Here is a 24747-nt window from a genome sequence, read left to right as displayed (position 1 = left end):
AATTTTATACATTCAACATTATTTCTGGTTATATGCCTCTTTTGAAAAGTGAAAGTTAATTTCTAAGTGAATTTTTATGTTCAGGAACTTGATTTCACTGATAGATATAAATTTCATTGGTGATAAGTGAAAAGTAATACATGTTCTTTATCAAAATTCCCCAAAGTGTATAAATATATAGAATAAAAATATCAGTCTGTAATAATTTAATCTCTATTTGCCCTTGAACTGTGCTACCACTATAGTATATCCTTGATTGAAAAAATTACTGCAGGGAACAAGAAATAGTGGAGAGGGAAGGACTCTCTACCTCAAAGAAAAGCCCCACTCCCATTTCAAGAATGGTTTAGCTTCAGTTTTGATGAGATTTTGCATTGTATTCTTGATACATAATTGTTTGGTGAACTGATTCTGTCTCTTTCTCCAAAATAAAGCTTGTATGTATTGGAGACCATCTAATAGTGGGTGTAACTAGAAAAAATATGACAATGTTTTGAAGTGGCAGATTATGTCTAATATTTTGGTCTTTCTTCTACTACCCATGATTTATGGTAAGAGATTAAAAGAATTGGCCCCATATGATACAATATTCTCTCTGATCCAAGGATTATTCTTAAAACTCTTTCTCTTTTTCTTTCCCAGAAGAGAAGCCAAAACCAGATCCAGTGTTAAAGCCTCCTTCCCCAGTGCTTAGGCTAGTCCTTAGTGGAGAGAAGAAAGAGCAAGTGGGTCAGATATCTGAGACTACTACAGCAGAGTCCATACCAGAGCTTCCTCTGCCTCCATCACCACCTGCTGTTCCTCCAGCTGCTCGAAGTACAATTGCTTCCCCCACCTCTGCTGTTCTTAGCGGCCAGCCAATGTTCACCACTGCTCTAGGTGACAGATGCGAACTCTCATCCTCAAAAGAAGACACAATTCCTGTACCCAGCCCTGCATCTTGCACAGAAACATCAGATCCTTCACAAACAGGTGTAATTGATGATGATATATGCAAGAAATCTTGTAGTGTAGCACCTAATGATATTCCACTGATTTCTAATACAAATCTGATTAATGAAATGAATGGAGTTAGTGAAAAATTACCTGCCACAGAAAGCATTGTGGAATTAGTAAAACAGGAGGTGTTGCCATTGACTCTTGAATTGGAGATTCTGGAAAATCCCCCAGAAGAAATGAAAGTGGAGTGTGTTTCAGCACCCATCACCCCTTCCACAGTTCCTTTCTTTCCACCATCTCCTCCAACTCCTCCAGCTTCTCCGCCCACACCAGTCATTGTTCCTGCTGCTGCCACCGATCTTAGTTCTGCTAGTGCTCCCACTGCTCCCACTGCAGTCCTGAGAGTCTTAGAAGAGGATGAGAGCATAAGAACTTGCCTTAGTGATGATGCAAAAGAGATTCAGAACAAAATAGAGGTAGAAGCAGATGGGCAAACGGAAGAGATTGTGGAGTCTCAGAACTTAAGTTCAAGAAAGAGCCCTGTCCCAGGTAAGCTGTTCTGCCATTAATTATATGCTTGCTGAATGTCCAAAAAAAAGGCAGTTTTTGAGTTATTTTTTAATTGGCTACTTTCCTTGACTTCCAGAAACATCAAATGAATGCTGAAATTCCTAGTCTTTCTTGAATGGTGTATTTATGTTTTAGTGCAGCCTGCAAAAGAGTTGCTCCATTGTCTAAAAATGCAAATGAAATTTCAAATATACAAAATGCCTCCAAGGTATATATATCACTCACTCTACATTTGGGTCTTTTTGGGTTTTTTGCCTTATTCACATGAATCAGTTCCTCAGTGGCTAATTTTGTTGCTTTGGGGCTGGAGACAAATTAAAACTACTATGGCCTATAGTCCCTAATTCTGTCTTCTCAAAATTTTAAAATCCAGCCCATCCTAAGCTTAAAGAAACTCCTCTATACAAGACCCCTTTAATCCTGGATTTAGGAAAAAGGCAATCAGAAGGTCAAAGGTTTATGACTATTTCTGAAAACTAAAGCGCCCCCTTTGATTGGCTTGCAGATAAGTTTATTGCTCTTTCACTTGTTATTTTAAAAGTTTTATTTTCTCCTGTAATTATTATTATAAAGTGTTCTTCTCAATTCAGAATTATTTCTTTTTAATATACCATCACCCCGGATCTTAGGAAATATCATTGGATTTTTATAATTTTAATGAGAGAAGTTCTCTGAGATTATCCTCCAAAGTTAGTAGCACATAAGAATATTGCTTTGAACAAGTCAGCTTAGCCCATCCTCTGCAACATTGGCCTATGCTGTATAATTTGCTCTCTGTGTACCTATCAGGTTAAGTTACACAATTAGATAAATGAGTGCTCCCCGAGAAGTTGTCGTAGGTAACCGCTGGGGGGATTTCAGTCACAAACATCCTCAGTATTTATTGCCTGTTTTGAGCTCTCTGATAGGGAAGCTTCTCAAATCAAAAACCTGATCCCTTTTTTAAGGATGTGGCTTTACCATCCTGTTCAGTTTCAGAGGTCGTTTCTTAATGAATGTCTGTGGAAGGTCCTGCTACGTTATAAAGTAGAACATCTAGTTCAATGTAGTAAACCAGAGCAGAAAAGCAGACAATGCAAGGTAGTTAGAAAAGGGAGAAATTTATTATAAATGTTGGTAAGTCAACTGTTTCTTCAACAGACTGACCTCCATTGGCATCAGTATTCATAGTGCCATCACTATTTTGGGAGTCTTTTTTCTTGGTAGGGTGATGACTTGTGGCTTTTTTGTCAGTTACTCTTTAATAAAACAAAATTGGTTTTGGTACGGCTACAAATGAATGTCCCCCAAAAAACACTTATTGGTTGGAGAACAGTGATTTATTTGATCCTTCGTTGTTTTCATACACCCTACTGTGAGTTCAGCAGCTGGTGTTGTGGTAGTTCCAAAACTAGGAGAAGCTAATGAGGACAAATTTTAAATAAACAGAAGAACAAAGCAATCATATGGAATACAAGTCAAAGATACAAACCATACTTTAGAACCGAAATAAGTGTAAAGCAAGACTGTACCAAAGTCATACTTCCTACTCATCCTAAACAGTCATTCTTCTTTTAAGCAGTTTGTCAGTTACATAGCCTGATACTGATTGCAAGGCAGTGTGCAGGGATAAATGGACATACTTCTTTTTATTTTATTTTTCAGAGAGGGAGAAAGAGAGGGAAAGAAACATTGATGTGTGAGAGAAACATCCACCGGCTGCCTCTCGCATGCCCCCAGTCAGGGACCTGACCCGCAACCCAGGGTTGTGCCCTGACTGGGAATTGAACGGGCAACCTTTCAGTTCACAGTCCAGCACTCAACCCACTGAGCCACACCAGCCAGGGCAGATTTGGGGGTCATGAGTTCTTCATACTATTGTACATTTTTTTGAAATGAAAATAATGTCAGAGTTAGTAATGTAAATCAACAGCACCTTAGTAAGAGAATATATAGATTCTCCATTTTAACCAGAGGATAGCTAGAAAAGAAAAAACTGTCTTTTGCTTGATTAGGAAATGAGATGGATGTTAGCGATGTCAGAAAGTGAACTGTCTTGGCATTTTTCTATTTTTATGATTTTTTTCACTCTAAATGTGTTTTAAAGGAACTAAAAGTTCTGTAATTTTCCTTTGTACCATACACTGTTCAAAATCCAAAATAAATGAACCTCAAGAACCCATGCAACTCTAGCATTTTTTTTTACAAAGCTACCAGGAACATTCCTGACCTCATTTCTGTGCAGATATTTTTAATGTTATTGCCACAAAAGTTAACAATGAAAATTTAAATTATCATCATTCTTCTAGATATATCCATCTGAAGTCGTCATATTCCTAATGACTACGATCTGATTTGTACTTATTTACTGTACCTTATTCACTTTGAGAAGTTATTAAATCATAACAATTTGGTTTAGATATCAGTCTTTTTTGTTGTTGACTTTCAGAGTAGTTCTTAATGTCTCACCTGAGGATAAAACACTAAATAAAGCTGGCTTCAGAAACTATTTGCTTTTCACAGGTATACATAAAAGTACACAGTAGTTGGTGCGAAGATACTTGTTTAAAGCAATAAAGTTAAACATTAGGAGTGTGGTTCCTCTTCTTTTGGAAAACACTTTCTTGCAACTACTCTGTTATATATCTGATTGGAGCAAAATACATCAATTCTGGATACTTATATGTTGAAGAGCAAGCCTTGTAAACTGAGGATTGTGTGTTTATCTTAAGTGTACTCTAAAAAGCCTCAGAAGTAGGCCAGACTTTGGACTACTTGATTCATATGATCACTGCAATAATTAAATATACAAAAAAATCTATATTAATTGGATGGTTTCTTAAAGTGTATAGTTTCTGTGTATATTTAGTGGGGGGGAGAAGAGAGTTTCAGAACTTATATGAAAACAGTCCCCACTCACCATCCAGGAATTGATTTTGTACAATTTTCTGAACATACATACTATGTAACATGAACTTTTCCACCTTTTAAAATAGCAGTTTTTCTTTTTCTTTTATTTTTTATTATCTGTTTAATATAAAGCTATTATTTGAAATTCTTTTGGCAGAGAGAGGTGTCTGATCTTTGTATTTTATCTTCTGGCTCTTGCCCATAGTGCATTGTTTCTTTGTTTTATAAATTTGTATTATGAACTCATCTTTAGCTAAATTTTTCTGAATGTAGATTGAGGGCAAGTCCTCTCAAAGAGGGTTTTTATTTACTTTATTTACCACATGTCTTGGAACTTAATGTGAATTTACTGTCCCAGATCTCCTTTTATACACTAAACAAAGTATGAAGGTGTTCCCTGTGGATACAGTTTTTCAGGATGACAGCAGTCCTTCTCCACCTAACTGACACCAGACATCTTTCCTTTTCATTACTCTGTGTTGATTCACTAGTTTTTGTTTTGTTTTTTTGTTTTAGCTATCTTTTTCACTGAAACTGTCACTGTATTAGGAGCCTGAGAGCTTTCATTGAGAATCTCAATTCAGGATCTCATCTCTTCCATATGGATGTTAAAAAGTAAACTGCTTAGTTGTAGGACTGACACAGCGTCCTACATCCACAGCACAGTACGTAGTGACTGTAGGCATGGTAGCAACTGATCTTGTTTATGTGGCTTTCAGGAGTTCCCCTTATAGTCTCTGTAACCTCAGCTAAGATTGAGGGATGGTTTCCAGATTCTAAAGGTTGCAAGTTTAGAGATTTGTTTCTCAAATACAGATATGATGGTATGTTATGAGCAATGTTGATAAAATTCTGATCCATACAGCCAATCAAACTGATGATCTCTCTTTTGGGTTTGTTTTACTTCAGTCTAAAAGAAACATACTTTAATTCAGGAAAAAATATTTTAATAATAACTCTTGATTTATTCTCACCAGTAAGAATATTGAAAGTACTTTAAAAGGAATAAAATGGAAGTAAGCATAAAACCAGAGACATAAAAGTCTTTCATTTAGGATAGACTAACCTGAAAAAGACTTATTTTTAAAACTGACTTATTTTTAAAACCATGACCTGAAGGTGAGCACCAGGAATAGGGAATTTGACATTTACTTTTGCCTTTACTCATCTTACACCTCCCAAGAAATATTTGCAATATCCCTGGAAGATTATGTTGCTAGGGCTAAAAATAGATCACCAATGGTTTGCATGTCCCACAAGCATAGCCCCTTCTCTAATGTACACCCTGATAATTTAAGTTCTCATATCACCCAGAGAAGTATGTCCTGGAACCTTGGGAACAGGACTTCTACAATATTCCTGGTTCCGTGTCATCTGTCAAGACCAGCAGAACAATCCTTAAAGCAAGGACTCTTCTATTCCCTTTTTCATGGCCTTGAGTCTGAGTGATCCTTAGGGATAAGTAAATTAAAATTATTGGTTTTCACCACCTTATATGTAAAATATTTTCAATAAAGTTGCCTTAAAAGTACATTTCTGCCATTTCATTTCTACTTTCTTGTTGCCTTCCACAGTGAAATCTTAAGCATTATCTGGGAACACTGGTGCTGTGTCAAATTCTATCTTTCATATGCTGGCAAAATGAGCCCTGGTTATCCAATGGTTGAGCTTACCAACAGGCTCAGGTGCCAAGCCTTATGGCAAGCACCGTGCACAGTTTTCTTCTTGCCTCTTTGTATGGTATGCACTTCCCCAGTATTTACAGTAGATCGTTTCTTTGCAACATGAACTCCAAAGCTTCATTCATTGGATATTAATTAACTTAGTCATGCATATCTCCATGAATAGACATAGATTCGTTGTTCAGAATTTTGCCCCCTTTTTCCCCATACTTAGTAATTAATCTGCCTCCAAAAGAAACTGTCGTACATACCTGCTTCCAGACAGGGTGATCCAGTTTAGGGGAGTGCTGTTCTTTCAGGCAAAAGGGGACTGTTTTCAGGAAAACCTACTCTTGCTAAAAGCTTTTTCTTTCTCAAATACCCATCTTGACCTTGCACACAATAGTTGAGGACTGTTTTCAATACTTCTGACAAAGTAATTTTCCCTACTAGTGCAGAAAAGCCTCCAAAATGCATTTCCTTCAGTATGTGTCTTTTCTCCATTATCTAATGCTGTATTAATAGTACTAAGTAATTTAGTTACAGTCATTGTAAAGTCACCTTACTTTGTTTACAAAGTTGTTTCCAGATACCTCAAGCATTAATTTTATGACTTAAGCAGTTATTCCTGGGATATAATTACCGTGTTTTGCTGATAACGAACATAATCCATGGAGTAGTAATTCAGGTTTCTCAGGATCACAGGGAGAGTTACAACCCAAGCCTTACTTTACCTTGCATTTATGTTGTTCTTTCTAACATGCTCTGCACATTGCTATAAAGTTCTTTTAATGTTTTCATGATTTAGTGATTATACATTTATGCCTGTGACCCAGGTTCAGAGGGAGATGCGAAAGTCCACCTGTTTCAACGACAAATAGTTCATGAGGGTGTGGGCGTTGTCATTGTTCTAAACAATGAAGACTCTAAAAACCCCTGTCCTAGTTGAATCTTAGAAAGTTTTAAGTTCTATAAAAATAAACAAGCAGGGGAAGGAATGCTGGAGGGGCAGCAGGTTTTAGTATTTAAATGTCATGATCAGAGGTGTAGGCCTCAGTAGAGGTAGAGGAGGATGTTTCTCTGAGCCTCTCTTACTAAAATCTGTGATTTTTCTCATCCCTTTTTTCTTTGGAGAGAGAGTGCTCTACTCCGTCTTCTCTAGGCAGCGCACTACTGGCAGGATTACACTGCTGTGAATGTAAGCGCTCCCTCCCAGCCATTCCTGTTGCAGCCTTCCTGTTGTAAAACCCTGCAGTCATCCCAACCCTCCACACCCTCAGCAGGCGGCATGGTATCATTCTTTAAAATTGGGTGTGCTGAGAGTGCTTTCCTTAACTTTCTCCCCAAGCTGCAAACCTGTCTTTATCCAGACTTTTACCAGTCTCTCTTAGTTGTCCCTGTAGTCTCCTATACGTACACTGCCTCTCTCCGTACTTCTCATTATAAACATGCAAAACTCACTCTTCTCTTATGCACATTTCTCAAGAAGAGTGTACCATTGCTGCTTCTCCTGTTTACTGTTCAGCTAATATAATTTGATTTATACTCCCCACAAGGTAGTTGAACTTCCCTCAGCAGTATTGCAGTGGACATACATTTAGCTTATTGATCTTTTTATCACATTGAACACTTATTGATTGCTCTCTCCTCTTTTTCTTTTTTAGTTAGAATTATTGAGTATAATTTATGTGCAGGTAAATTCATGCTTTTTAGCATTCACTTCTTTGAATTTTGACAGACACATAAAGTCATATAATCACCACCACAGTCAAAATATAGAACAATTCCATCACCCAAAAAATATTCCCACAAATTTGGGTCATGTTCTAATTCTCTTATTATTCAACACATTCTTCATGCGCGATTTCATCTAGTCTAATGGTAGTGGCTCCCAATGGTATTTGTGAATGACTTAATTTTTTATCTCCACTCAAATTTCTCTTCTGAGCTTGTCTTATAGTACCACTCATCTGCCAAACATCTCCACCTAAAACTCCCAAGTCATTTCAGACTCAACATGCCCAATACCAAACTAACCACTTATTTCTCTAAACTTGTCCCCTTTATCTCAGTTAGCGGCACTAGTTTTAATTAAGCTAAAATCCTGAAGCCACTGGTGATGGACTTCTCCCTTGAGTTACTTTTCTCTCACATACAGTCATTTTAATAAGGTTTTTTGATTTTACCTGATATATTCGTTGAATTTGTCCCTTTCTCTCTTTTTCCTTCTGTGACTGCCTTAGACCTGCACTTCTGCGTGGGTGCCTCTCATTTGCCTGCCTCCAGTTTTGTCCCCCTTCAAGTTCACTCTCTACTAAGAAGCCATCTCTTTAAAATAGAGATCTGGCCTTACACTCCTCTTTCATGTCTCTGCTTAAACCCTGCCAGGCAGTGGGTGGTAGGTGGGGGTATGGGGCGTTTACCTTCAAGATAAAAGGTCAGCTTCTCACTTTTTACTGCGAAGTCTTGTTCAGTTTAGTAACAGGAGCAATCTTCTGAGTACATATGTATAGGATCTGAATGTAACTTTCGGTGTATCTTTTGGTTCATGTAAATGTAACTTTTGGTTCATCTAAATACTAGCAGTAAAGTATAGTGGTCAATATTTTAAGACAGCAGCCTGACACTCCTCAGTCTTAGCCTTTCCCTTTGTCTATCTCTGTGACCTTGGGCAAGTTTCTCAATCTCTCTGAGTGTGTTTTCTCACCCAGAAAATGAAGGGTATTTACTTCATAAAATTGTAGTGAAGATGAAATGTGATATATGTAAAGCATTTAGCACAGTGTCTGACACATGGTAACTACTATATAAATATTAAATATTAATAATACTTCTATTTTCAGCCAGTTTTAAGGGCTCAAATGTTTTCCTTAAACTGTACTGATATTACACAGAATCAATGGGTGTCATGATCTCTGCCCTTAGGAGTTTATGTTCCAAAGAAGAGAAGAGAAGCTCAAGAAGATGATACCATCTGAAAAGTTCTTAATTAGATCCTGAATGTGAGATGGTGGAAAATCCCTTAGAATAGTCCCTATGCATATATAACTTTGAATCCTCATTATGTTATTTAATTTTCACAATGACAAGACACATCTCAAGGTGCCCTCTGCTTTCACTTGGGAGGGAGAAGTTCTGCTTAGACCAGTGAATTTAAGGAAAGTCTGTACCATTGAAAACTTCAAGACATTCATTAAAATAGAGGGTAGTAATAGCATTATTAACTTCCTGTTTAGGTCAGGAATAGAAAATCATGAAGAAAACTAAAAGGAATGGGGAAAAAATGAAAAAGATGGCCAAAAAGTAGAAACAACCCAATGTTTGTCAATTGATTAATGGATAAACAAAATGTGGTATATGTATCTAAAATGGAATATTATTAAGCCATGGGGGGCGGGGGGAGAGAGAGAGAGAATAAAATGCGGACTATATTATTCAGCCATAAAAAGAAATGAAGTGTACTGATACATGCTACAACTACAGGGTTCATGGATGAACCTTAAAAACATTATGCTAAGTGAAAAAGTCACAAAAGACCACATATAGTAGGATTCTGCTTATATGAAATGTTCTGGATAGGCAAATTCTTAGTGACAAAGTATTGGGTTAGCCAAAAGTCTGTTTGGTTTTTTTCTATAAAATACACATTTTTCATTTTCATTGATTTTGATATTTTGAGTATGTTAGCTATCTCCCCCACTATTGGCTTCTAGTGGGTAGAAGCCAAAGGTGCTGCTAAACATCTTCCAATACATAAGACAGCCCCCACAGCAAAGAATTATTTGGCCAAAATGTCATTAGTACCAAGAAACTTAGCAAACTACTTTGGACACATTCAGTCACTCACAGCACCTTCTCCATACACTGCACAAAATTTTTGCGTGTATTTTAGTTGCATTTTTATCATTCTTGAAATAATAAACCATAATATGCAACAAATGTCACTTATTTTCTACCATCTTCAGTATTAAAATGGCTGCACAAAAATTCACCAATTTTGATAAGTATTTTATTAAATCCTTGCTGATATGACAGCTGTCACAATGCAATCTAACAAAATTGTTTCAAATGAAGTTGAAGACAACCAAACACTACTAGAGCCACTGTATGGAAAAAACTAAACGAACTTTTTGCCCAGCCCAATACATTAGTCCCTCCGGAGTTGTGGTGGACAAGAGACTGGGGAGAGAATGCTCATGGGTTATGTTTTAAAATTAGAAAGTGGTGATGGTTGCACAACTCCGTACATACGATATAAACTAATTGAATTGTACAGTTTATAAAGGTGAATTTTATAGGACATGTGTTTTGTTTATATCTCAGTGAAGCTGTTATTTTAACAATATGAATAGGATTGTGAGTGGCTCTGCTACCAGTGTTCTGTGAGAGGCATACGCCTAAGAATTTCATGCTAAAAACCCTAAAGATAGAAGTGAATCAGGCTAGGGAGGTTATAGCTTAGAAATTTAGAAAGTAGGTTTCAACAACACCACAATCAACAGTATGAGGCATAAAGGAATGTTGGGATAGAACCAAAAACCAAATTGTCTTTTGAGGCATTTTATGTCTGAAGTAAGTATTATTTTTATTCTATGTTATTATTTACTGTCACATCTTACCTGAGTTGGATTGAGTATTCTCAGCTAGGTAATGAATTCACCGTTAATAGTGACCGTTCTAGTGGCATTATTTGAGGTCACAAATACAGAATACCCTACCGGTCTCGGGAAGGAGGGTGGTTATTTATGGGTAAAATATATAAGGAGTCTGTCTTAGAAGTAATGATCCTGCATTCCCGTTGTGTGTAACTTAGTTCTTTTGCCTCAGGCTACCATCTCTAAGATCTCCTACAACTTTTACCCAGGGCCTTTTAGGCTTTTCTTGTCCTTTCAGCTGTCCGTCCCATTCATTTATCCATCTGTCTGTTCCACCCCCTTTCCAGTCCATTTCTGAGACTCGTATTATTACCTCAGCTCCTACAATTTTCTCTACTTTAAGACTTCTCTTGAAAAATATTTTCAGCACACATTTTCAAGAAAAAGGCTTCCAGAGAAAATATTGTTTCTAGATGTATCTGTCCAAGACTTACAGAGTTGTTGTTACAGAGGCATAAGATCTGGGCTCTCAGGTTATGAAGACCCTCTGTTAGTCATTGCTGCATTCTAGGTTTACTTCCCCCCGCCCCCCAGTCCTCCACACCTATGTAAGAGCTACTGATTCTCACATCATTGCTTGCTATCTTCTCAACCTAGACCACATTAAAGAACCTGCTCAAAGTTCTGCTTTTTACAGTATGTCTATCTTCACAAGATTGTCCATTCTGATAATTCCATTATTCTTAACACTTAAATATATCCGTTGAGAACACTTGTAGGGTTTTATCACTATTAATATGTATATATAATATTTTATCTCTTCAGCTCTCTCATACCTTCTTCCAGATGAGTAAATCTGATTTGTTTTATGTTCCCCACATAGCTGTTATTAAGCATCTGTTTACTCATTTAAGTAAAAGAATAGGTTTTTGTTGGTGTTGGTTCTTGTATGTGTGTGTGTGTTTTTGTGGGTGAGGTATATGACTAACAAATCAAGTGTATTTGAAATATACTATACCACTCTAGTAGTAAAGTTTTATTTTAGTAAATCTCTCTTGATTAAGTGCTCACTATTTATCAGGCACTGTTGTATTAACTTTTTTAACACTCAGAACAAGCCTGTTTACCCTGTTACACAAAGGAGAGGGAGGCACACAGAAGATAACATGGAGCTGGGCAGTGGCTGAGTCGGCGTTCAGACTCGGCTCCGCAGCCAGCGCTCATAACCACTTCTGTGTGTTGCCTCTTATGGTAAATAACTTGTGAAATCTTAAACTTCAACAATCAAAATTTAATGTATATAATAATTCCTGTGATGTAAGACATTTATATCAGATGAATATAATACTGACATAAATGATGAGTTGGATGAACAACGGATGATAGGGATTAAAAGTTAAATGCACTCACCTTAAATTGCTAGTATGGAACAGAAAAAGCAGAGAAGGTGTTATCCATGTTCCATTATTTAGTACCCAAGTTTCTACTGATTCCAGAATCCAAGCATGTAACCTAGGCTGTACCTTAGTGTCTAGTGCATCTTTTAAAAAATAACAATGGAAGTCATTATTTATGTGATACCATGCAGTATTCAGTGAGATATTTGATAACATCCAAAAACTATTAGAGTATAACATAATGCCTTCATTTATAGTTGTCATAATTTAAATAAGTAATTATTAGTTATAATTTAAAAGATTTGAAATAACATTTGATATTTGAAACATTTAAGTCAGTATATCTACTCATATAGGAAGACACTCCCTTTGAAATGTGATACTACACATACAAAGATATTTCATAAGTTGCACAAGTCACATTATTAAATCATATTATAACTTCTAAAATGGCTTTCTTGTATATGTTACTGATGGTGTCCACTCTAACTTTGAAACCATGCCAAGATGTAAAATAGCCTGTATAGTATGAAACAAATGAAAAGGCTGTATGCACATTTATATATATAATACACATATATGATTGCATATATTTTCCAAAAGATAAGTAAGAAGTATGTACTTAACAGTGGTTTCCTCTAGGGAGAGAGACCTGAGAACAGTATGAGAAGGAGATTTTTTCACTTCATTGTTTTGATAGATACATATTTTTACCCATTAAAATGAATTAATTTAGTTATAATTAAAACCAAAAACAAGTAGTATAAATTTTTCAGTTTCTTGGTTTTAATTAAAAAAGAATCATTTCATATATATGAAACATGGATTGTCAATTTTCAAAATTTAGTGACCAGTCTCTTTTTGATAATTCCTAATATTCTTCAGGACTCCACAATGCTTCATTTATGATTATACCATTATTCAGTAATACAAATAGGAAGAATAGAAGTATGCCTCAGAAATTTATTTTTTGTGTTAGTTCCTGATACCATTTGTATCAGGTCAGTTTTCAAAAAAGAGTGCTTAAAAATTTCACTTGTTTGGATTTAAAGCTTAGTACTGTTCAATTCATCAAATATCTGAGCAGCTGTAATTGAAATAAATAGATGCTGACATTTTCTTCCAATTTTAATAGACTCTGGTTCTCTAAAATTTGAACTTATTTTTAAATGAATTATAACAAAGTACTTTATGACTACATATTTTGATCCGTATTTTGTGACATAATGAAGAATATTCAAATTAGTAATTGTCAAAATCGAGAGATATTGATGGCTTATTCTTTTTTCTTGACTTATTATACTAGCTAGAACCTCCACTACAGTGTTGAATAGAAGAAATGAAAGATGCATCCAATTAGAAAGAAATGAATTAAAACTATCTTTGTTGAGAAACAATGTGGGTATTTACATAGAAAATCCAAAGGAACCTCTACCAAAAATATTCTAATAAAACTAGTAAGTGAATTTAGCAAGGTTGCAGGATACAGGACTGGAAAAAAAAAGTTACTGGATTTGTATATACTAGAAATGGAAAATCAAATATTGAAATAAAAAAATCAAGGTACAATAGCATTAAAAAGTATGAATTTACTTCCTGGCTGGTGTAGTTCAAGCTCAGGTGGTTGCAGTGTCCTCCCAGAAGCCAGAAGGTTGCGGCTTTGATCCCCAGTCAGGGAGCCTGTGAGAGGCAACCAGTTGCTGTTTTTCTCTGTCGCATTGATGTTTCTTCTCTTTCTCTCCCCCGCACTCGGTCTCTCCCTGTCCCCTCCTCTCCACCCTCAAAAAGCAAGTCCTCAATTGTAAATAAAAAATATATATATATGAACTTGACAAAATTACAAAAGACCTGTACATTAAAAACTTCAAAATACTGCTGAGAGAATTAAAGAGGACAGTGTCAAAGTATACCGTGTTCATGGGTCAGAAGACTCAATATCATAAGACATCAGTTCTATCTATAGATTCAACACAAACTCAATCAAATTTCAACAGGCTTTTTTTTTGGTGGAGAAAAGTTACAGAAAAAACTGATTCTAAAATAAGCAGAGAAGCAAAGTTCCTAGAATAGCCAAAACAATTTTGAAAAAGAAAGAAGAATAAATTTGGAAGGCTTAATAATATCTAATTTTAAGTAATTGTGGCAGTGTGCTACTGGCATCAAGAAAGACAACTAGATCAGTGAAAAAAGTAATCCAGAAATATAATCCAGAAATATACCAGTATCTGATATGCAAAACATATTTTTTGAAAAGATGCAAAGGTAATTCACCAGAAAAAGGATATCCTGAAATTTTCATACATTGCTGGTGAGGATATAAAATGGCACAAATACTTGGAAAATGGTTTTCAGTATCTTAAAAAATTAAACATAAATACATGTAACCAGCCATTTCACAACCTAGGTATTTACTAAAAAGAAATGATGGCTTATGTCCATACGAGTATTTGTACACGTATATTCACAGCAGCTTTATTTGTAATATCCCAAACTGGAAACAACCCAGAAGTTCATCAGTAGGTGAAGAGATGTGGGAGTAAGTGATTACATTTGTTAAAGGGTATGTTTTATTACTTAAAATGATTTGTTCAGATCAACATCCAATAGACTTCTCTGCACTTTGCAAAGCACTGGCAATGTGGACTTACTCATGATCATATTGGAGGTTTTTTATTCATCCAGACTTACATATTCAAGATAAGGAGCTGTAGTGTTGTTATACTTAGAGATGAAAACCAATGAGTAGACAGAAAAATAATTACTTCTGTTAAAGTCTGTTCTCTAATTAAATACATGTATTTTTGCTATAATGATTGCTGTTTACTCATCTGTACTAGATTTATTTTAAGTTGCAGTCTATTTTGATTATGAAAGTAGTGGCCCAAAAGCATTTGTTGAAATGCAGAAATACCTAAGACACTGCAGAAAGAGCAATAAACTGTAATATAGAGGCCTAGAAAATATGCTAATGGTCTTAATAGAGTCGTCTTTGTTCTCACTGTTGACAGAATTGCATAATACACTGTCATCTGCTGAGCTTTTTGGAGCAAACCTTTGACTTAGAGTCATTTTGCCATTTTGTTTTCCTAACGACTTGACAAACCATGCTGGAAGGGAACCAGACAAACAGCGTCCGTAACTCTACCCTCGCTTGCTTAACTCCACATCTTCCCCTACAAAAACAAAAGATAGCTGAACCAAAATGAAAATGAAGTAGGAAATTAGAGGAGAGAGTGCAGGAACAAGGTCGAGTTGAGGAGCGGGGTATCATGTTGGAAAGACAAGGGCTTTGGAATTCGAGTTTTAGTTGTAACTCCAACCTTTACTCTCTCAATTTAGTTAACCTATATTTCACTTTTCTTGTTTCTGAAATGGAAGTAATATAATAGGACCTACCTAAAACCGGGAGACCAAACCAGTGTTTATTGTTGTAAAGAGAGATATCAACCTTGAATTTAATTTTGATCACAGGACATTTATTCATTAACATTTTCAGTGAGCATTTTCTGGGGTCAGGTGCTGTATTGGATGCTAAATATACAAAGGAAACGAGTAAGGTACAGTTCTTATTTTCAAAGGGCTCAAACTGTAATAATACATTCTTAACTTGTATCAAAGTTTTTGATTGTGTAGAATAGCAAAGGTACATTAAGAGGGTTGGTGGTAAAAAAAATTTTAACACTGATAGGACAAAAAATAGTTCTGGGGCTAACCGGAAGGTAGTTGCCTAAGTACAGACACATGATTTTAAAGAATGTGGGGCTACCAGTGGTTTGATTCTCATGCAAATGAATACATTTTAAAATTTGTGGATTTTAAAGTGGTACATTGATAAGTACTTGAGACATTATCAGAAAAAAAAACTTCTTTGAGACTTAATTTCAAATTAGTTAAAATGCATGTTTTCACTTATGTTTTTTGTTGGTGGTGTTTGTAAAGATAACACATTAATTAGAGAAAATTCATTATAAAATTATAATAAAATTTTCAATTTTGCTTTTGGTATATTTTAAGTCTAGACTACTATTTTTTACATTTACTTTTTGGTACAAATGCTAGTCCCTGGAGAGACTAGTTTATACTGTTCAAGTTTCCGTGAAGCAGTCATAGAGTAGAAAGGCTGTTTTTAACATGTAATGGAAAGCGTAATTACCAGGCCATCTATACAGTTCAAATAGCATCCCTGAGAAGATGCTGGAAAAACACTGACAGAATTACCGTACACTCCAGTGTTTCTTTTGGTTGACATCTCTCAGTGACCCATCATTACGGATTTTATCACTATCACTGTTCTTTCCTAGTCCATTTGCATCACCATTCTACAAACTTCCTTCTCTCACCTGAGTTTTTGCTTCGTTCTGCCACAGTTTCTTAGATAAATCATCAAAATAGAATGATTTAGTGCCAACTTGTAGGAATTCAAAGCCAGGAAAAAAGTAAAATAAAGAAAAAAAAATGACAGAAGAGGAAGGGATTAGAACTGGGTGTTAAGAATGGGAACTCTCGCTGAAAGTTCTATTATTGGAACATTCTATTCTCTATATATAACCCTGTGACCATGCACTTGGGCCCCTCCATTACCAGTTGTAAAGTATCATGGCTTCTTAGTTTCATATCACTTCAGTCCAGAGACCTAGCCTCTGGACACATTCATCTCAAGTCTCTAAGCTAAAGAATTCATGTTGCATTCCGAGAACTAGAAGGAAAACTTTTTATAATTCAGGGCCTAATTACCTGGGTGTTAGTGTGGCCACAGGATCTTCCGCTGCTCTGCTCATTTCAGGCACTTCCAGACCTTCCCATTCTTGTCATCAGATTGTTGGGAAAAAATGGAAATAATCTCCCAACCCCGAAAATCCTCTCCCAGAAATGTGGGAAAGAAAGAAAATAGTTTTATTATTGAATAAACATGAAGGCTGCAGTGAGAGCAGGCTGACAGCTGTCAGGTGGTGCGGTTTGAGGCTGGGTCGGGGGAGGGATGGAGCAATAGCACAAAGAAAACTCATGAACACGGACAACTGTGGTGTTTGGAGGAGGAGGAAAGGGGGGATGCGGAGGAGGGGATGAGGGGGGTAAGTGGTGATGGACGGACGCTTGGGGTGGTGGCCGCTCAACACAGTGTGCAGGTGATGTGTGGTAGGATTGTGTTAATCAGTGTCGCCGTGACGCATTTAATAAAAAGGAAAAAAAGACTGCAGTGAGCACCACAGGCAGCCCACTAATGAGTGTGCAGACAGAAGGAAAGCTCACCCTTTGTTGAAGCCAGGCACACACAATCCATTACATAGGTATTCTCAAGATAATGATAATTTGTCCTCAGGTAAGCACTACACTACCAGCACACCATTGCTATTATACCTGATTTATCCTAACTTCTGGCAGTTGTCCGTCTGTGTCAGTCAGTTGTCTTTATCCAAAGGAAAAACTACTCTTTTTGTATGTTCATGACAAGCAGGTGATTACAGAAGTTAGTTGCCTGGATGAACCTCCCATGTTGGCTGGGAGAGAGAGAGCTCCTAGACCCTTAAGAAAAACATCCCTGAGTTGTAAAGAGGCTTCTTTGGCTTTTAAAAAAAATTTACACATATATTTACAATTACAAACTTTCTCCAGGCAAAGATCTAAGAAAAGGGAGAGTGGAAAAGGTCTCTTTCCTTGTTGACACCAGAGAAAATAGAAAACTTTGTTAACGCTTATAATTTATTTGTGTACCTACCTGACTAGTAAATAAGTAATAAGAAATGATATAGTAAAGAGAAGCAATGTTAAGTTTACCAACATGGTATCTTTTCAGACTTCTGTTGCATCACTAGTGGAATAACTTGAGATTAAAAGGGTATCTGTCATATTTATGTAAAGTCTGACAGGACTAAAAGAAATAAGAATAATCCAGACATGGGAATATTAGTATGCCAATGATAGCAGTAATGTTTGCCATTCTTGTACTTACTATGTAACATTTCTGACATCTCTCAGAATCAGGATTCCAGACTAGAAACCACGATAAAGCTACTTGGAGTTTCTCTAAGAATGGATATCCTCCTGCAAGGCAAAGGAAGAGAGAGTATATGTTTGAGATCATGTTTTTACAGAGTAGTTCCTAAGGGTTCCTTATATTCCTGTCTCTTAACTACTCTTGATTCTTTCATTTCTATATGATCTACCATTTTACCTAACAGTTTTTCTCAGTCATCGGGGTGGGGGAGGGGAGTCGACTAATTACACAGACTTATGTGGATTTAATGAAAACCCAGTACATTTATGAATCTTGTATATTAGCCTCTTTTCTCCAAGTCCAGGAGTTAACACCTAGGTTGTACACAGAGTTGTTAGCTCTTCATTTGCAAGAGTAGCAACTTGACTGCAGTAGAGCCTATATAAAAAATAAATGAAAAACTAAGAAACTCTTCCACTTACAGGTGTGACTTGTCGTGCATCTTACAGATACCAGAAAAAATGTAACCATATTGTGCTTTCTTTTTAAAAACAGAGTCATTGCCAGTTATAACAGTTGTGATGTGGCACGATTTTCTGGAGCCTGTATTCCATTCATGGATTGAGAGTTGAAAATAGAAACATTTCTAACTTCGTGCAGTTCTTGACATGAATTCTAAAATCTCTGTCAGAGAGAAATCTTCTTAACACCCAATGATTAAACTTGTCTGTGTCCTTACTCTTTTTCTGAATTTATGTCTGTCATTTTGAAATAAGGTCTGAAGAAAAACCTGGGGTTTTCTGCCAACAATGTAACAATTTGCAAAAAAAAAAAAAAAAAAAACCCTGTAAATTCTAGTATTGCTTTTTTTTTTAACACTTATTTTACATTTTAAAGTAGTAGAAAATAAATGTGCCTATAAGAGTTGACTTTTCATGGGGTTTGAGGGGAGGCTGCTTTAGTCATCTGTTAAATTCAGATAATTATGAATCTCATGCAGAGATTGTCGTTTGTCCTGTGGTGCTTTAATGCAGCACAAGAAAGAAAGAATCTATGTCTTTGTTTTCAGAATGTCAGTAATAACTCTCTCACACAGATCTGCTCTTATTTGTTCAGTCAACAAATTTGAGTGCTCATCATGTAAAGGAATTTTTCTAGGCTCTATGGATGATGCCTTAAAGAATAGTTTTAAGTAGAAGAATAACCCATTCAAATCAATTATTTACAACAGCCATCATTCAGTCAGTATTATATATGGTGTGTTAAAGTCAGAATCAGAGGCAGTGAGTTAAGAAACTATCTCTTAGTTAAATAAATGCAGTAATGCGGGCCTCGTCTAAGGTGTAAGTATTGGGAAGGGACTAGGAAGGAAAGAAAAATCTGGGACAGTGTCTGAAATTTAATTCCCCTGTTCTAGCTAATTCTGCAATAATTGTCCTTTCAATGAGGGAGTTGGTATCCATGTCTCTATGTCTCTCCCTCTTTCTTTGCTCCCCCGCTTTTAGCACACCCAAATTTTACTACACATCTGCATCAATAATGGTAGAAGAGGGGATGTTCATCACAATCTCACTAGACACTAGGTGTGGTATGTATATATGATTTCAGTTTTTGAAAGGACTGTCTCCTAAAGAGGTGTGTGCTTTGTCTCACCTCTAGTTGTGAAGTGTTGCTCTAAAGTAAAATTCTAAATAGTCACTTAAACAGAGTAACAGTTCCTTCTATATAAGTAGCTATTTTTTTTAAAAGCACGATAAATGTCATATGTTCCCCATATAAGAAATGTTTTAATGTTTTGGGTTCGGTACATTTGATATAGTCTGGGTTTTTGTTATTTAGAGACAGGACGAGTTTCTATTTAATCCCAAAGAATTCTCCAGAAAGTGTTTCCCCTTTTCCATGAATGGAATTTAGAGCTGAATTTATGCATTTATGAAGTAGATTTTGAAATGAAATGTACAGGTTCCCCAAACTCTTTAAAAGGATTCTGCTATGGAAACAGAATTCATCACAAGCATTTGGGAGAGATGCACATAAAACAGACTGGTTTTATAAATCAGAAGATCCATAAAAAATGAAGAGACCATTACATGCATACATACATGAATATACATCATATATTTAGTATAAGATTGTGACACTACAGCAGACTTAAACCCACCCACAGTTACAATCTGTGTTTCATACTTTGAAAAAATGGTTTACCTTGAGTCGGCTACAAAGGAAGAATCACGGATGGTTTTCTTGTTCATTATGTTCCCTGAGGAGAAGGAGAAGATAAATTGCTTTGAGGTGTATATAGCAAAGGAGTTTAGAGTGGGGGTTTTTATTGATGGAACAGTAAGTTTGAGAAGAGTGTTAAATGTCTTTTTTGTTGTTGTTCCTCAAAATAATGTTAAGTATTCCTATTCTGCTGTTCTTCCAAAAAAGATTTGAGGCTGTCCCAGAGAAATGAGTTGCTTTAGTCTAAATGAATGATCTCGTAGTTCTATAGAGAATCAGCTTTGTGTTTATTCACTTTTGATAATGTCTAATGTCCCTATTAAGTGGCTTTTCTTTTACTCATTTCTTTACCCATCTGGCTATAATAGCTCATTTCTTTCTGTTAACTCACATGTTGCCTTTTGTAGTTTTTTTCAATATATTCTATTTGCTGTCTGATGTTTAAATCATACGTGCAAGTGTTGGATGATTTTTTTTTGGAATTTGTAAGATGAATTGTGAAAATCTTTTGTAAGCCTAATTTTTCATCTAGAACTTCTGGTACAATAGCATAGTTCATTAAAAAAATGTTTCTTAATTTTCACCCCAGCAATATTAAAGGCTAAGCCAAAGGTACTGATCTGAAATGAGACCTGAATATTGTAGAAGTGCTGCCTATCAGATGAAATCTCAAAGTATCCTTTTGTTTAGAAAGCTTCTTAAAAAACCCCAAAGCCTGAGATTTAATATTTTTTGTAGCTCAAAGGAACCTTAGACATTATCTGATCTCACTCTTACACTTTATAGTAGAATATGCAGGGGCCGGAGAAGTATGACTTGCTAAAGATCACATAGTTAATGAGCAATAGCAGCAGGTCCATGTCTAAAATTGGCTGGTAGACCAGTTTTCTATATAGAAAATCACCATATACTGAACTATGTGCCTAGGTCACTGGTTGGAAAGCCATATGAGCTGATGAGAATATTTGTGCTCAAGACATTTGCCATTGCATCCCTGCTCCACAGCTCATAATTGTTTACTTTATCATCCGTCTGTCTCATAAGTATGAGTGAGAGCCCTTTTCGGCTAAATTTGAATACAGGTATCATTTAGACCTAATATTTCCAAACATAGCTTTGCAGTGGGAATTAATGGCAGCCTTATCTTGTGTTTCAGCTCAGACAGCTATAACTGCACCAAAGATGTGGAAGAAACCAAAAGATCGGACCCGAACCACTGAAGAGGTGTTAGAAGCAGAATTGGAGGTAAGAGGCAGCAGTAAATCTTCTTAGCCTATCTTCAGAACAGTGGAGCCATTTCTTAAGACAAGTGTGGGTTTATTCCTCTTTCTTGAGATACTGTTTACCAGGCAAAATTTGATATATCAAGCTCAGTGTCTGGCTTTTTTAAAAGTCCTTTTACAGAGTTTGAAAAGATTTTTTTTTAAATCCTCACCTGAGGACATGCTTATTGATTTTTAGAAGGGAAAGGAGGTAGAGAGGGAAGGAAACATCGATGTGAGAGGGGAACACCAACCAGTTGCCCAATGTGCACGTCCCGACAGGGGCCTAACCCACAACCTAGGCATGTGCCATAACCTGGAATTGAACCCGCAGCCTTTCAGTTGACTGACGCTCCAACCAGTTGAGCCATACTGGTCAGGGCTGAAAAGATTTTCAATAACATGCTCAATTTCATTGAGTTGTTGTCTCTCTTTCAGAATACCTCTTCTAAAATGACGAAAGTAAGTTATTGTTTAATTTTTACTTAACTCTTTCATCCCCTTAATTGAATTTTTCCTTACATTAATCAGATGGAAAGACTGATCTAGTAAAGAAAAGTGGAGACAGTTCTTTCAAATACCCATAAGCAATGGTGGTAGAAATCATCAGGTCATTTCGAATGTCATCTTTTAACTGCATTTCACTCAGTAAGATAACTTTTCACATATGGTTTGCTTGTTTGAACTAAGCCACACCAGATTTTGTTAGAGCCTGCCAGGCCCAGATGACGTGAGGCAGAAACAAGGGCAGATTTGAGCCCTAAATGGTGCTCTAACAGTTTCTCACCTCTGCAATTTCAGTGTCCTTCACGTTGTGTACTGAAGCTTATAAATGAAGAGTAGTATAAACAATCTTTTTTACTCTTGTCCCTTTTACTAGAATAATTTTTATTGAATTTGTAACATAACATTAAGTGTAAACATTATTTTAAAATAACTTTAAATATATTTGTTTCTTAAGGGTTTTTTGTCTATTTACAATTCTTACCCTCTTCACGCAGCTCACAGTGCCCCTTTGTTACTTCTCCCTGTCCTGTCATTGCTCTTACATGGTGCTCTGTTGATGTCATAGTTAGTCCCATAGCAACTACAAAAATGCTTCATAGATGTGATTTTAGTGTGGTTATTGGGGGTAAGAATAGGCAGTAAGTTACAAAGGTGCAAATAGTTGTTGAACTTTTTGTGGCTGAACAAGAAAATTGTTGCTTTCACAGAAAATAAAATAACTCCAGACGCAGGGGAATCACTTAGATTCCCCTCAGACTGGTTGCTCTTTAGATTCAGCTGTTTTTTATTAGCTTTCTCTTACTATGCTTCATGTTTCTTTGCCTTGTGGCTAGATTTCTAAGCGTTACTGACTATTAAATGGGTAGGCCACCGTTGCTGCGCCTTCATTCACCCTCCTCTTTAGGTCACGGTTGGCAAACTCTTCCTATAATGGTTCACATAGTAAATAATTTAGGCTTTGTGGACTGTGCAATATGATTCCTGTCACAGTTTTTCAACTCTGCTGCTGTAACCCAAGAGCAGCCGTAGACAATATGTAAACAGATCATTGTGGCTGTATTTTAGTAAAACTTTATTGACAAACATTGAAATTTCATGTAATAGTCATGTTTCATAAAATATTCAGAGTTTTTATCAACAATTATAGACATAAAAGTCATCTTTACCTTATGCATGACAGAAAAACAGGTGATGAGCCACAGTTTGCTAAAACCTGCTTTAGATCGTTATTCTTCATGCATGACAACTTTTGACTCATTTTGAACCAATCACTTTCTTTTAACCTTATAGTTTAAAAGTATAATAAAAAGATATTTGGTAATTTGCAAACACAGGCTTTTTTTACAGAAATCCTAGTCCCTGTCATAAAGTTGAGCATGAGAGCACTTTAGAAAATACTGGCTGTTGTCGTCTTCATTTGCACTCCTCATCAGGCTCTCCTTAGGGAGGTGTCAGGCTTTTAAAGAATCTTTCAGGTATCAGCATACTATCTTAGTTGTTCATCATTGGGAATACTTGATTAAATTCTTCAAATTGTAGCCTAGAAAGATAACATGAAAGGTGATTCCTCTTAAAATTGTTAATCAAGCCATCTTAAAATTTGTTTAAAATTTTTAGGATATTTCATCATTTGTTGCATACATAGTTGTCAATCTGATTTTTTTAGCACTTTAAAAAACTCAGGCATTAATTAAGCATACAGTTTTGTCAACTAAATTCTTAAGTTCCTATAAAAGTTTCACTTGTGACAGCCTAGACAATAAAGTGCTTTCTTTTTTCAATCTGATTTTCTTAGTAAACAATTTAGGAACTGTTAGGTACTTACAAACTAGTTGAATAGAGCTTCAGTCTGCTGAAAGAAAAATAATTATCATAAATATTTAATGCACTATTTTTGTGGATTCCCTTGAAAAATATCTCTTTTAACAAAGTGCCTCACACATCTTAGTGATTCTGTATTCCGGTTTGTTATTTATGAAACAAGTTTTATACTGCTTTTTCCAGTTAGAAGTTAACTTTCCAAATAATGCATTGTCTTTTAATGTCTAATGGATTATCCATTGTTGTTGATTTTAGGGTGTTTATGAATGGTGAATGGGCATTGAAATTTGAATCTCATATAATACTCACATGTTAGAAAATATTCTTTGGAATTTTGTTCAACCATTACAACCTCTACATAGAAGATACCAATGTATTTTTTGTTCTCTAAAACAGCATTTTTTCACATTTAACAAGATTCAAAATAAGGATTCTATATTATTGTATGTAGAATAATGTAGTTTACTGCTCTTTAATAAAGTTAAGTACCATTTATAGGCTCACATGCTAAATTATTAAAGGTCTTCTTGATGACCTGTACTTAATAATAAAGTAGTATTACAAGGTCATTATGAGTTAATTTAGATTCATAATAAGTAGAATAAGAAAAAGTGAGGCTGCTAATTCATGATTCACACCTGGTAGATGTGTTTTTTCCTAAAGTTTAAAAGATTCCTATACTCTTCCATGTCTTATAAAAATAAATCATTTCAGCCTCTATTTTGTTGGAACTTTTATGTTTGCCTTTTCTTTCCATGGTTACCGTACTGTCTCTCCCTGTTCGGGGGGTGGAGAAGTGCGCATGCACGAGCGTGCCTGTGTGTGTGCGCGTGAGAGCTTAACATTTCCATTGTAGAAATAAGTCCTGAAAACCTTTCGTTTCTGTTGATTTTAAAATTTAATGTCTTTTTCCCATGATGTGACGTATAATAGAAGAAAATTTACTAG

General features: G+C 35.9%; 1 protein-coding gene across 16 annotated transcripts in view; it reads left to right on the top strand.

Moving 5' to 3' along the window:
• The window catches only part of EIF4G3 (eukaryotic translation initiation factor 4 gamma 3), a 308928-nt gene that overhangs the window by 200657 nt on the left and 83524 nt on the right, over positions 1 to 24747 (top strand). For all 16 annotated transcript variants that reach the window (XM_054571680.1, XM_054571681.1, XM_054571675.1 and 13 more), the window contains 2 exons: positions 643 to 1488; positions 21366 to 21454. In XM_054571680.1, coding sequence (XP_054427655.1) covers positions 643 to 1488; positions 21366 to 21454 — 935 coding nt within the window. The remainder of the gene's footprint in view (positions 1 to 642; positions 1489 to 21365; positions 21455 to 24747) is intronic.

The sequence above is a fragment of the Pteronotus mesoamericanus genome, unplaced genomic scaffold (assembly GCF_021234165.1).
Source record: "Pteronotus mesoamericanus isolate MK-2021 breed Mesoamerican mustached bat unplaced genomic scaffold, CSHL_Meso_final contig_221, whole genome shotgun sequence".
Taxonomy (NCBI): Eukaryota; Metazoa; Chordata; class Mammalia; order Chiroptera; family Mormoopidae; genus Pteronotus; species Pteronotus mesoamericanus.
This window is presented reverse-complemented; position numbering and strand designations above follow the sequence as displayed.